Consider the following 13,714-nt stretch of genomic DNA (forward strand, 5'->3'; position numbering starts at 1 on the left):
CAGAAGACAATGGAGTTCAGACTGGTGAGGCAGCCAGAGCCCTGGCCCAGGGCAGGGAGGAGCAGAGCTAGGCCAACAGCACCAACACCAGGGCACACCTAGGGACAAGGGCCATGCTCCATCCTCAGCCTCCCGGCCATGTGGGTGGCTCTGGTCCCACAGCCAGACTCCAGGTCCCCACCTGTCATGCCTGGGGGTGCCCATAGGTGCTGGTGTCCCTCTGAGGGCAGTCCAGCAGTAGAACGGGCAGCCCCCAGAGGGGACAGGGAGAAGGTGCCACTACCAGCTTGCTGCCAAACCCTCCTTACACCAGATAGACACCTCCTCTCACACCACACCCACCTTCACAGGAAGCAATTACACAATGAAAACTACTCTAAGGGAGTGAAGTATTTGCTGTCTAGCAAGTCTCTTCCAGCTGGATCCTTTTCCTGACAGACTCAGTCCCCGTTCTGCTCAACGGGTGTTTACAGGAGGGTAGGGCTTTGCTTATCCAGAGGGATAATGAAACCATTGTGGGCTGGCAAAGGATGTGCGTTCTGGGGCCACCAACAACTCCAAGAATAGTGCTGCAACTTGCTCTAGAGGTCTTGGCTGAAGTAACTGTAGCCTCCTGGGCCAGTTGACTCTTCCCGGACATACTGTTGTGGCGGGAACGGTCCGACAACCGGCACTGCTCCTGGCATCCTGCACGTTGAAGGGAGCAAGAAAAAGGAAAAAAGGAGACAATGTCACAAATGCTCTGAAATGTGCCAGCTGCAATCACTGCTCAGCAGGCAAGGCTGTCAGCAGAGCAACAGCCTACTGCAGCCAAGGCAACAACTTGCCAGAAAATCTTCCAAGTGAATCCTTGCTCTCTGTGCCTGTGTGTAAACAGACACCTTTAGCATGGCAGAATTAGCTGCGGCAGAGCTCAAGGACTGCTAAAGAGCTCCCATTACAAAGCAAGCATCCTGCCTCTCTGCAGGCTGCAGAAGCTGGAACAGGACTGCACAGCTGAATCCAGAGCAGCATTCTGAAAGGGAGTTGTGTGGCTGCAACAGCTCTGACAACAGCAGTGTCCTTAAAGAGAACATTAATGTGTGTGTGTTGGGAACACGTTAGCTCTCTAGAATGGGATACTTCCTATACACTGATCTAGTTGTGCTGTTCAAGAGCTGGAACTTCCTGGGATGAAAGATGTCTTCCCATCAAGTACTCCCCAGAGCTCAGGGACCGGGAGGCTGTTATTCCATAGACAGGCAACAAGAGATTCCAGTTTTCTTCCTATCCCTTCTGGGGAATTTGGCTAGGAGCCTGCCCTCCCTTCGGGTAGGATTTCCTAATACCTCTTCCTTTTAAGAAGCTTTCTAACCAACCCAGGCTCATTACTGTGCCTCTTTAAGTGAAGGCTCTTAAATTAAAGATTGGCAGTCTCCAGAACAAGTATTTTTGGTATTAATCATCTGGCAGCATAATTTTTTTCAATTAATAATATATGCAGGGGATGCCATTATTTAACTTGCCAGCTGTAAGAGTGAGTTCAGCAATACAGTCCAGGTTTCTGGAGCGTGCTGACTATATGCCAAATTTTAAAACAAGCAATCCCAAAGGACATTAGAATTGCAAGCAGATCTCCACTGAGCCAGTCCTTAATTAAATTAAAATCTCAGTTGTTAAGAGAAACTGTGTTTAATAGGTGTCAGGTTCACTGCAAAGGTCCGTGCTGAGCTGAACTATTAGGAACCAAAAGCAACTGGAGGCACTTCTACCTCGGCAGCACGACTGGGCTGTCTGCAGAGGGAGCTCCTGGAGCAGCGTCAGCACACACAGAGAGAGCCTGCACAGACCCTGCTGTTCTGTTTGGAAGTCAGCTGGAAACACGTGCTCAAAACTGCATTTTAGGTTATATTTAGGCCATCGATTTGAACAGCAAGGCTGGAAACACACTTAGACAAGAACATTACTTACTGATTCTTGTGTTTGAAGCCACTGATGTGAGCTTGGTACTGCTCTATGGAGTTCAGCACTATGTTACATGTGCTGCAGGGGTAGCCCTTCCCAGCTGAAACAGACAGCAATGTTAGCACACACAGCTAGCCAATCCCCGTGCCTGAGCTAGAAACAAGCAAGATACTCAATCACCTGATTATTAAACCCTAAACAAAGACAAGTAACAGTCAACAATCTGACCAGGCAGGGAGACCACAGAATCCCACTACCCCACCATGTATCAGCCAATTATTGCAAAGGAATCACTAATCCAAAAAAGCTTTCCTAATCAGAACGTGGTTTGTTCATCGCTAAAAAATACACAAATCTTCCCTACAAACAGTTCATAGCATCAGGCATAGTAAAAGTTTCAGATTTGGACCCCAAACCCCAAAGGCTATTCTGCCTTTGCAACTCCATTTCTCTCCCATATTCCCACTTCTGCTCATCTGGACAACTCAAAACAGAAAATAAAGAGATACTGAATTTGTAAGCTTATAACATTTCAATAAAAAAGGCAGCCAGAGGAGATTACACCCACTGTCCAGCTCCACAATGCAGCATTTTGCTAAGCCTTGCTGAGGTGCCAGCTGAGGATATTAAGCTCTGTCCTCAAGCAGTTTGGTTACAGTGAGTGGATCAGTTAACTGCCAGGGAAAAAAAAGTTTCCAACAATAGTGGTACTTGACAGGATCATTGGTTTTGTGTAACATGACAACTCCAGCTGGACTGAAAGTTCAGGAGGTCACAGATATCAAACAGGCAAGTACTGCAGCACAGGAGTCTCTAACAGGGAAAAATTCTGGCAGTTGTCTTCAAGACAGTAAGGGTTCCTGAATTTTGGGTTACTGGGGGAAGGGCTCTGGTTGGGACTCTCACAAGGAAAACATTTCCTTAAGGTCAAAGAGAGATGGACCCCAGGTGTGCAGAGCAATAAATCATTGGGAAGCTGAACTCTGGATGTAGCAGACACTTTGCCATGTGGCTGCTGCACCTCAGATATGTCAGACTCCAGTGGGACACTCAGCTCTCAAAATGGAGCTGGACCTGAGCAGTAAAGGCCAGAGGAGATGATACAGCCTTCAGGTCTGCTTCCCTGTGCCATCATTGTCAAGGTTTCTCTGTTGCAAACCCATCCAACAGGCACATGAACAAAGTTGTCTAAACTACACTCCTCAACTCCAAACCACTTTTTCCCAAAGAACTTTAAGCAGGCAACCACCTCAGTGCTGCATTTGCAAAGAACACATCTTTATCTGCTGCAAGTCAGGTCCCAGCAGAGAGTTTAGGGACAACTGTGGCTGTTGGCACACAGACACAGGCAAAGAGAGCAGGACAAAACATCCCTGACTGCAGCCCATCTCATCTGAGAAGCCCCGATGATAGCCCAGGCTTTGAAACCTTTCCTGAGGAGCTGAAGTGCCCTGGAGATGTGACTGTACACATTCCCCTTCTGCTGGCACTTCTTGGGGCACATCAATCACACAGGCAAGGGCACTGCCCACCTACCCAGGCAACAGCACTGCCCACCTACCCAGCCTGCCTGGGCTGGGGCTCCTGCCCCTGTCAGCACCTGAGTCACACTCAAGTGGAACCATTCATCAGACCCCACTAATTAGGTGCAGAGCAGATGGGTAACGTGAGATACTGAGCACCTTTTCCATCTCCCACACGGCCACGCAATGTGGGAGAGAACATTACTTGGCTAATTGAGCCTCATTTGTCATAAGTGCTACCGGTATCTAAAGGTGGCCTGCAAAGAATTAGAATAATTAATCTTCTGCTTGTGTGGGTTTTTACGACAGAGAAAGAAGCCCTTGATGAAGATTTTAAGATGATCTGTCTGCTTATTATTTACCTCAAGTATCCAGCAGGTACTAAGACTTCCTGGCCCAACAGAAGGCTGCTGGGAGGAACAAAGGAGTTTTCTGTGAGCGCTTAATGCTTTCACTGGACTCAGAGGGCTTTCATCACGTACAAGTGCTCATAAGCAGCAGATCATAAACCAAAAGAGTTTTAACTGTCTGCCTAAAGTTCCTCCTTAATAGCTCTGGGTTTTTTTTCCCCACATTCCTGCTTGCTCCAGAGAGAGCTGCATTAGTTCATCAGATGGAAGTGCCCACACAGAGGCAGAAAGGCATTCAGGGAGAAATCTTTCTGGCTTTCATGTGCTTTGAAGCAGCAGGTGCAGTTAAACCTATTCCTTCCATCTCTGGCTAGTCCCCTCAAAGACGACTTTTAAGCATCAAATGCCACTTTTATCTTTTCATTTTGGATGCAATCACCTAACTAGGAACAGTACTGGCCAAAATCCCTGGATTATCCGCACAGAGAATAAAAAGGACACGTCCCCGATTAAACACCACCGCACAACACAACCCAAAGCTTGTCACGAGTAGCTACAGTCTAAAACATCTGCTGCCGGGGGTTACAACAGCAACCAAATCAATCTTAGGCTGTATAATCAAGTTCCTCATCACAAGCAATACTCCCCTGCTCCCTCCCCACAGACTCTCATGTCCGAAGGCCTGTCAGACACATTCTGCTTCTCTCCCACCCTGCTCTTTGGCTGGTTATCAGCCTCCCTGTTGAGAACTCACCCATGAAGGATGATGCTGGTGCATCAGGGGTTCGCCCATAGTGTGCCATCAGCTTGTGTTTGGTCTCCTGCTTTCTGTGCTTCTTGCCTACATAGTGCTGTTTTGCCATAAGGGGGTTGTTGAAAGTGGCATGGCAGAGGCTACAGAACTTGTCCGGGTCAGTAATGTCCTTGTTCTCTTCATTAGAAGATGCAGTAGAGGTGGGGAGGGCAGCAGGGTGTTTCTGTGGGGGCACCGTTTCTGTAGGATGAATCCAAACTCCTGGTCAGTCACAGAACTCACAGGTAAAAACTACTTTATTTCCCCCAAATCCACATTAAAACCAGTAACACACTGTATCTAAAACCCAAACCTAGCCAATGTAAAATATCTCAATAAATTAATAATTTTGCTACCTCTTCCCTTAATGCTGCGGAATTTAAAGACATGTGGTAACATAACTCAGAGTTTGCCAGGAAAACTTTCAGGGTTTAAAAAATCCAACAGATTTGCATATTTCTCCTTAACATAAGCATGACTGTATTCAAGAAACACTGGGTATGAATGAGCTTCCACCTGCTGTTATCATCTCCCAGACAGAACATGGGCACAAGCCCTTGCACAGCAAAGGCATTTTGGAAAGGATTCTGGAAGCACCGTGCAGCCACAGGACTCGATCCTGAATTCATAAGGAATTTTGTCTTATGAGATACAGCATAAATGGGACTAGGTCTGACACAGTGAATCCACAGAGGGAAGCAGCTCTTCTGTGTGGTGGAGGAACCTGCACCCTCTCACTCCAGGGTGCCAAACAGCAGAGTGAGTAACCTGCTAGGGATCAGAGAGTTCCTCTCACCAAAGGAACACACCAGACTGCTCAGTGAACATCTTCCTGCAGGCTCCTATCATACCTAAAAGCAAGAGCTCCAAAGAACAAGAAGATCCTGGAGGTGGCTTTGCTGTGCACACATTTTAGCAAAGTCATGAAGACGTGCTGGGACAGACATCTGCCTGGAAGATCCCAGGAGTCTGGGTGACTCACAAGTCCCCAGCTTGGAATTAGCACAAGCTGCCATTCTCAGGTACACTCAAGGGCTGTGTTTGCCTTCTGTCCTGACCAGCTGCAGCCCCCTTGGCCCATGGCTACCCCTACCTGCCCTGGACAGAGTGTGTCACTCCCTACCCACCAGGCCTTTCTGGCTGCTGGCAAAGGGATGGGACACACAGGCAGCTGCACGGGGGCAGACAAGGTCAGAAAAAGCACATACTGATGTGTCCCCAGCTGTATTCTCCCACTCCCCAGCAATCTGCAGCTCCTGAGTTTGTGAATCTCAGAGGCCACATTGTTGTAGCTGAGCAGCCCTGGGGAATTTACCATTTCAGAGTTTCACCAGTCACTTCAGTCTCTAACATTTAATGAGCATCATACCCTGTGGCAGGCAGTTCTACATCTTAATATCACACACCTGGTCCCTGCATACAGGGATGGGTACAATGGCTGCTGCCAGCTGCATTTCCCCTAAACAAAGCGGAAAAAAAAAAACCCACACAACCTCTTGCCAATGCCAGCCCACTGAGCAGGCTGGAACAACCAGGTCTCTGGAGGTGCACTGCTGGCTAACTCTATTTCATGGCAAAGAGCACACACTCTTACAAGAGCTCACACTTGGGGCTCAACAAGCATCTCAACAGCCCTTTGGGACAACGTGAAGGTGCTGCAGACACTCATACCTTCTGCTTTGGGGGCCTGCTGCTTCATGTTCTTGGCATGAGTCTTGCCCAAGTAGTGAGATGTTGCCACGGCCGGAGAGGAGAAGGTCATGTTGCAGATGGGACAACACTTGTTCCTGTCCTCCCCATTGCTGCCTTCCTGCTTGCTGTCCTGTGCACAGAGAACCACTGAGTTGCAGAGGCTGGGAAGGACCTCTGCAGGCCATCCCGTCCAGCCTCCTGGTTTTGAGGAGAAACACTACAGTCTGGGGGTCTAAAAAACATCACCAAAGACATCTGGGTGTGAAGTCAATGAAGTGTGACCAGGTGGAACTTCCATGATGCAGCATCACTCTCTCCCTCCCTGGAGAGCGTTCTTGCACCCGATTACTGTTTTTAACCTGTTGGCAAACACTCCAGGCAGAGAGGCAGCCCTGGCCTGTTTGGATTAAGGACAAGGTTAAGCCTGTGGCTGCCAAAATTGAACCATGCAGCCTTGTCCCCTGCAAGGTGTGAACTGAGCAGCCCAAACATCGCTATCAGCTGGATCATCTGCAACACAACACCAGCTGAGGAGGGAGCAGCAGTCAGTTCTCAGCCTGACACTATGTGCAAAGGCATCTGCTGTTATCCCCCAGCTCTCTGCAAATGCCAGAGTTGGGGATTACAGCTGAAGCAATCATAAAAGTAGAATCTGTTCCCCAAGGGAGTCACGGGGCAGACAGATGGCTGAATGGAACATGGGGCCTTTACTGACCAACAGGCTCCAGCTACCAGCTGAGGGAACCTAAGTAAGTAAAATAAAGAATGCTCTGGGAAGAGAATTTCTGTGGATGATGAGCCCAATGTGCTCTGCATGATATGCAACAATTCTCCTGACAAGCTGTTGCTCCTGTTCTTTCTCTGTCATTTCAAACAAGACTATCAAAAACAGGAACACATATTTGTTTAAATAGGGAGAACAGGCTCAAAGAGGCTGTGTGAGCAGGGAAGGCAGCAGGAACTGGGACATGGCCTGGTGAAACACCTGCCACTGAGTTTCTCAGTTCTCACAAAGCCCCTTCTGAGAGTATTCTCCTCATTCACTCACATGGCTGTGCAACTGCTTTTAGCCCTGCAGGTCCCACAGAGCTGTATTTAGCCCTGGTGGATCCTGCACTCACAGAACACAAGGATGGATCAGGCTGGAAGGGACCACAGTGGTTCACTGGTCCAACCTCCTTGCTCAAGCAGGGTCATCTCAGAGCACTTTGCACAGGATTGTATCCAAACGGCTCTGGAATATCCCCAGTAAGAGGGACTTCACATTTCTGGAATATCCCCATCAGCCGCGCTTCACAGGACTTACCCTCTAGATCTTAAGACACTGTAGACATTACTTATAGACAGTGATCAGCTCTCCTCTCACCTGCTTCACCTCCAGCTTCATCTTCTTCCCGTGGGCACCCTCCTCCCCGCCGTGGATGGACAGGTAGCGTCTCACCTTGTTGGCATGTTTCTTGCTCTGGGGAGAGCAGAGAAAGCCCCGCTCGGTGCCTGGCCGAGCCCGGGGCTGGGCTGGGGCAGAGGCGGGGGGCTCCCCCTTCCCTACCTGATAGTGAGCCAGCCGCTGTGACTCGGAGATGAGCAGGGCGCTGCACACCTTGCACTGCGCCTCGGTGAAAATGTGTCCGTTCTCCCGGATCAGCCGCTCCACTGTGGGGAGAGAGGGGTGGGACACAAAACGGGGGCGTCAGCGGCCCGGTGGGACCCCGCGAGGTGCGGGCCGTCCCTGTTCGGGATGCCCGCACCTCGCAGGATCCAACCGGGCTAGAGGGCACCACGTGGGGCCCGACCACCCGCCCGCTCCCGGTGCCGCCGCCTCACCCGCCTCTTTGCCCACCAGCGGCCCCACAGCGTCCCCGTTGCTACCGGCCCCGTCCGCCATGGCCGCCGTCGCCGCCTCACGCTGTTCTCGCGAGAAGCCGCCCGCGCGCCCCCTCCGCGCCTAGCAACGGCGGGGCGGATCCCGCGAGAGCACCGCACCCTCCAAGGGAGGCGGCGGCGGACATGTTGGTTGTGGGCAACGGTGTATTGCGGCAGCCCCGTGGCGGATCGTTTTTGTGGGTGTTTAAGCGACGCAGCGCATCCTTCTCTTGAGGAAGCGGCGTCCGGGTTGATATAAAAGCGAGACCACGAGCACCTTAGAACGATGTATCCGGGCCTGCTGTCCGCCAGCCACGGACATGGCGCTGCCCGCTTCAGCTCCCCGATGACCACGTGAAACGCTGAGAAGCCGCCGCCGCCATCTTGGTTGAGGGCAATGAGGCCTCCTCCGCCGCCAACTTGAGCGCGGGTGCGGGACCCGCCGACCGGGGCTGGTGCGGGAGACCAGGCGGGGAGGCCGCGGGCAACGGGGCGGCCCGGGCCCGGTGAGTACCTTTTGCCCTGCGGGGCATGCCGCTGCTGAGCCCCGGGCGGGCCGCGGCGCTCCCGGGGCTGCGAGGGAAACCCCCTCCCTCGCCCGGGGCCATTTTCCGGTCCCTGCCCCCGGGCTGACCTCCCCCAGGTATGACCTCAGGTCCCCGCCCGCGGCGGCCCGGGACTGGCCCCCAGCGCTGTCCTCTAGGGAAGGGACACCTCCCGTCTCCCTCTAGGGGCACTTCCTCTGTCTTTTGCCTGGAGGGGACCCCGGTGCTGTCCCTGGGTATGCCCTGGGGAAGCGTCCTCCTGGACCGTCCCCTGGGGCGAGGACCCGAAAACCGGGGCTCTGCCTTGGCCGCATCCCCTGAGATCGAGGTACTCCTGCCTCACCTGTTCCTCTTGCCAGGCCCGGCTCCCTCCCCTTTTCCTGGGCCGCCCCTGCATGCTCCCTTCCCTTAGGTTTGCCCACCTGTGGCCGATCCCCTTCCCCAGAGCTCACCCCTCTCCCGCCTGGGAGCCCCCATGCTTCTCCCCAGCCTGTCGAGTATCCCTGACCCCATCCTTGTAAATTTCCACGCAGTGCCCGAAGGCAGCGGCTTGGGAAAGAGGAAGGACCGTGCGTGGGTTCTGGGCCGAGGGTCGCTTTCCCTCCACGTACAGGGGTGAAAAGATTTTCCTCCCCTGCGCTTGGAGGAGGGAGATGCTGCGGGCTGACTCGAGGGCGCTGGAGCAGGGAGCATCTCCCGAGAGCTCAGCAGCCTGTGCGGATGAGCCCGGCCGTGCGTGGCCTCTGCAGTGCCCTGTCCCCTCTGTGCAGAGCCAGCTCTATAAACGGATCAATCCTCGCAACAATTTCTCTCTCCCCGGGGCGCTGCCAGCCCTCGTGTCCTGCTCACAGAGCCTCAGCTGGGCCCTGCGTGCGGGGTCGAGCCGAGGGTCTGGGGATGATGATAATTCCATGGAAGTGTGTGGTGCTGACCCTCCTGAGCGCGGGGAGCGTCGTGCCTCTGCTTCCCGAGGTGGGGGGAGTTGTTTACAAAGCGACAGCCTGTGTCTCCAACCACTCAGGAACTCATCCGGGGATGAGAGTCATTCATTTTTTTTGGCTTGGGTTTTTCGAGCATTTTTCAAGCTGTCACAGCTTGGCAGGTCTGTAGCTGCAGTGTCAAGATTTAGAATTATTCTGTTGGTAATTGCTTTCTGATTCATCAAAATGATAGATGAGAGGGAAAATGACAAATAATCACAAGTTGGGGATCTTTAAGGATATCCCTAAAAATGTGACTGGAGAAGCGTGGCATGTGCGAGTTCCTTGTCAGGAGGTCACCTTTGCTGTCAGAGCATTTACAAAGAAATTCTCTTAAATTCAGAGTTGGAAAAAAATCTGGATAACTGCAAAATGAGTCTGCAAACTGGACTGCAAAGGTAATTTTAGATAATTCAGTCTCTGGCCTTTTTTTTTTTTGCTGGGTCTGAAAGCAGGTATCTTCCCCTCAGGCACTCACAACTATCCTTTCCAAGAGTGCTAAAAGCAAAATATGCTCAACTTCGCTTCCTGAAGAGGAGGTCTGTGCTCTGATGCGTGTTGTCTTCCCTCAGCTACACCAGCTTGTCTAATAAAAGCTATTACTGCTCTCCTACTCACAGCTTCAGACTAGCACAGCTACGAGTGATCTCTTACTTGTCTTGTTCCCTTAGTTACATTTTCAGAGACTCTCTTTGCCACAAGTCCCTTCATTTTCAGAAGCGTTGTGGGAGTTGTGTGGTTACATCTCTTACATCTCCTCTTTTCTCTCCTTTAAATGTTGAAGGTAGGTGACTCATCATAACTTCAGCTGATATTTCTCAGTGATCTCTTATTTAGCACAGAGCACCGAGGAGAAGATGTATCGCAGAGTCAGAGGAGCGATGGTGATATCAATATGGATTGAAAACAGAAAAAAAAGAGGCAGCACAGCAGCTGTTTTTTGCTGTTGCTTTTGTTGTGGGGGTAAGAAGGTTTATAGGCTGCCTCTCCAAAGCCTCAGTGATCCTGTGTGGGCACTTCTGTGCTCCTCAAGGCTTATGAGTGAGTGGTTTTCCAAAGATAAGGGAAACATTCTCCACCACCATGGATGCATTTTGTGGGGGCAGCTCACAGCAGCTGGGTGTGAGGCTTGGCTCATCTCCCTGAGCAGGGAGGGCAAAGAGACCATTTGGAGCAAAAGATAAAAAAATGGAGAACATATAGTGAGGATATTCTGACAGCACTGGAGTTCAGCTTAGCTGGAACTGAACAGCTTTGTTTTTCAGGAGCCAGTGCTTCACCAAAAGCAGTGCTTGTTTTTATTTCCCCTTCCTTTAATGGCTCCAAACTGACAGAGAGCAGGATTAAATTAGACATTAGGAAGAAATTCTTCCCTGTGAGAGTGGTGAGACACTGCACAGGTTGCCCAGAGTAGCTGTGGCCTCCCCATCCCTGGGAGCAACCAAGACCAGGCTGGACAGGGCTTGGAGCAACGTGGGATAGTGGAAGCTGCCCCTACCCATGGCAGTTTGGAGTGAGTTTGGAAGGAGGTTTTTTTTAAGGTCCCTTTCAACCCGAACCATTCTATCATTCCTCAACAGACAAACACTGGAGGACTGCAGAGGTCCTTGCAGTCACTTTGGCGCCGTGACTGCCCATTTGTGCAACCTTCTGCTTTCAGAGGGCTCAGCAAACCTTTGGTGCAAATCATGACTCACCAGGATAATCACCTTTTGTCTCTGGGCGTGTGTGTGCATGTATTTGCAGAAGGAAGGCTGCAGATTGTGGGGAGGGAGCGTGGTTATTCCTCACCTTGCTGCTCAGACTGTAGATGGAGCAATGCACTGCTGTTCTCAGCACTGATGGGGATTTTGGCCTCCCTTAGTGTTTCTCTATGCAGTGGCTGTTTACAATATTGTGGTGTTACAGAGAAGAGTTTGGCTCTATCCTGGGTGATGCAGGGTTTCTGTTGCATCTTCTCTGACTCTTATTTTAGATCCTGCACACATCTGAGCTATTTCAGTGATCTTGAAGGAAGGCAGAGTGGTTCTGGGAAAGGACACTGGTCTGGGAACCGGCCAGCTTAACTTGCATTTCCAGCTCTGCTGTTCCCTGATGTGGAACCAGGGGCTTGTTGTTCAACCTCTGTCTGCACATGTTTAATTGAACTTCAGCAGAGCTGGTCATGCTCAGCCTGCTTTGTAAGGCTCTTTTACATCACAGTTCAAGAAGCACTGAATGTTATTGTTGAGCTATCAGGCAAACATCAAGCATAGGCAGGAAAGGGTGATTTAACTCTGTGCCATCCTGCTGCTCTCCTTTACTGAGATCTCTTCCCAATCCTCGTCTCTGAGCTCTTTTGGATCCAGACAGCTAATGCTTGCTGTGCATCCCTCTCCATCAGTCTATGGGCTGCCAAGGGAAGGGATGCTGAAGTACCAGTTTGCATTGTGTGGGCACCTGCTCTCAATTGTTCCATGCACTCAGGTTTGCTCTAATAACACTCAGCAGGTTGCTCGCTGCTCTTTAAGTGCCTTCGTTAATGCGGATGGTCTGGGCATGTCTGGATGGAGCTCTTCCGGAGGCTGCTGCTGCTCATTGAGAAATCCACACTGCCAGATAAACCTGTTGTCTTGTTTCCAGCCCGCCTGCTGCCATTGCCTGTGTTTTCCCTGTGTCTGTAGTGCTGGAGCAGCCATGCACTGATCTGTGCAGAAGGCAGGACAGCATCCTTGAACGAACAATGCCTTTCCCCCTGCTTTTGTCGAATACAAAAGCTGACAAAGGGCTGTGCTGTGGTGGTTGCTTGGTCTGGTGTGCAAATGTCAGCTTGATCCACTGCCACAGCCTGGTTTGTTTTGGTCAAGGTGTGGGGCTGAGGAGAGGAGGTTGTGTTAGAGGGTGGCAGACCCGCCTGTGAAGTGATGCTGTGAAGGAGTTTGCTGATGGGCTTTTAGAGGAAAGCCTCATTGCTTTGGAACAAGGCATTCAGAGTGGCTTTGGTCTGTGTTGCTGTTCCCCTGAAACCCCTTTTTAGCAATCAGCTGTAATAAAGTGTTCTTAACTAGATGAGTGGTGACTGGTGCATGTGGCTCCCAGTAACACTAAATCCACCAGGCTTTGTAATAAGGTTTCAATGCCTGGGGTCTTTTGCCTAAAAATAGCAAAAAAAAAAAGTGTTAGGGGAAATCTAAATCAGAAGGAAACAAATGGCTTTTAATCTTTCCCTCTGTTTCAGAGTGAAGGATGCCGAGGAGGAAGAAGCCTGCAGAGGGCCTGGAGTCTCGAGGTCAGGATGGGGAGGAAGAGGAGGAAGAGAAGTGGAACCCAGCCAATGCCAGGAAGAAACGCAGTTTTGTGGATGCATTTATTGTTATATCTGACAGTGATGGAGAGGTCAGTGATGGGTTGGGGTACCCAGAGCCTGGGCTGGGCCCTGCTGCTGCAGGACAGTGCCAGAGCAGCCATTGCTGTCGTACTGGGGTCAGGCTTTGCACAGAGGGTCTTGTGCTGTTCCTTTTCTTACATATGAGATGAATCAAATCCTATTTGACTAGGAAATGAATGGTGTGCTTCATGAGGGTGAGTTATGAGTCTGGGATTTGATAACCAAATCCTCTCAGAACTGAATCTGAAATGTAATTTAAAAGTAACCTTTCCTCAATCCCTTTACAAATCTTTTTTTTTTCATAATTTTTGTTTGATTGATTTCCAGCTAAACCTTAGCAACATGATTCTGTATTATGTGCAAATAGATAAGAAAATGATTCAGAACTCAGGCTTGTGAGTAGCTCAGAGACAGGCAGTGCCTGGTAAACTGATTCTGAATTACAGGAGCCTGAGTTTGTAACCCAGCTCCAAAGGGTGTAAAGGTGAATGTGATGTGGGAGTGCCTGGCTAAGGCATCAAGGCTCAGCTCCCTGATCCCCAGCGTCAGCCTATGCACATCAGCATTACCCTCAAGATTGAAATGTCTGTGTTGGTTACACAGCATGAGCACGGGAACTCCTGCCTGGGGGAAACCCAGAGCCCTCAGAACCTGTGC

At 50.8% G+C, this 13,714-nt stretch overlaps 2 protein-coding genes across 6 annotated transcripts in view; one reads left to right on the forward strand and one right to left on the reverse strand.

The window, feature by feature from the left end:
* Positions 1-372: 372 nt before the first annotated feature.
* Positions 373-8,203, reverse strand: ZNF346 (zinc finger protein 346). The gene is made up of 7 exons (XM_066560013.1): positions 8,127-8,203; positions 7,852-7,955; positions 7,669-7,764; positions 6,282-6,432; positions 4,572-4,811; positions 1,951-2,044; positions 373-687 (listed from the first exon to the last, which is right to left on the reverse strand). Exons 1-7 carry the CDS (start codon positions 8,185-8,187, stop codon positions 582-584), a joined length of 852 nt encoding a protein of 283 aa, XP_066416110.1. The 5' UTR covers positions 8,188-8,203; the 3' UTR covers positions 373-581.
* Positions 8,204-8,362: 159 nt separating this feature from the next.
* The window catches only part of UIMC1 (ubiquitin interaction motif containing 1), a 39,729-nt gene continuing 34,377 nt past the window's right edge, over positions 8,363-13,714 (forward strand). For all 5 annotated transcript variants that reach the window (XM_066560201.1, XM_066560202.1, XM_066560203.1 and 2 more), the window contains exons 1-2: positions 8,363-8,671; positions 12,908-13,065. In XM_066560201.1, the coding sequence (XP_066416298.1) occupies positions 12,916-13,065 (150 nt within the window). In that variant the 5' untranslated portion in view covers positions 8,363-8,671; positions 12,908-12,915. The remainder of the gene's footprint in view (positions 8,672-12,907; positions 13,066-13,714) is intronic.

The sequence above is a fragment of the Molothrus aeneus genome, chromosome 15 (genome assembly GCF_037042795.1).
Source record: "Molothrus aeneus isolate 106 chromosome 15, BPBGC_Maene_1.0, whole genome shotgun sequence".
Lineage (NCBI taxonomy): Eukaryota > Metazoa > Chordata > Aves > Passeriformes > Icteridae > Molothrus > Molothrus aeneus.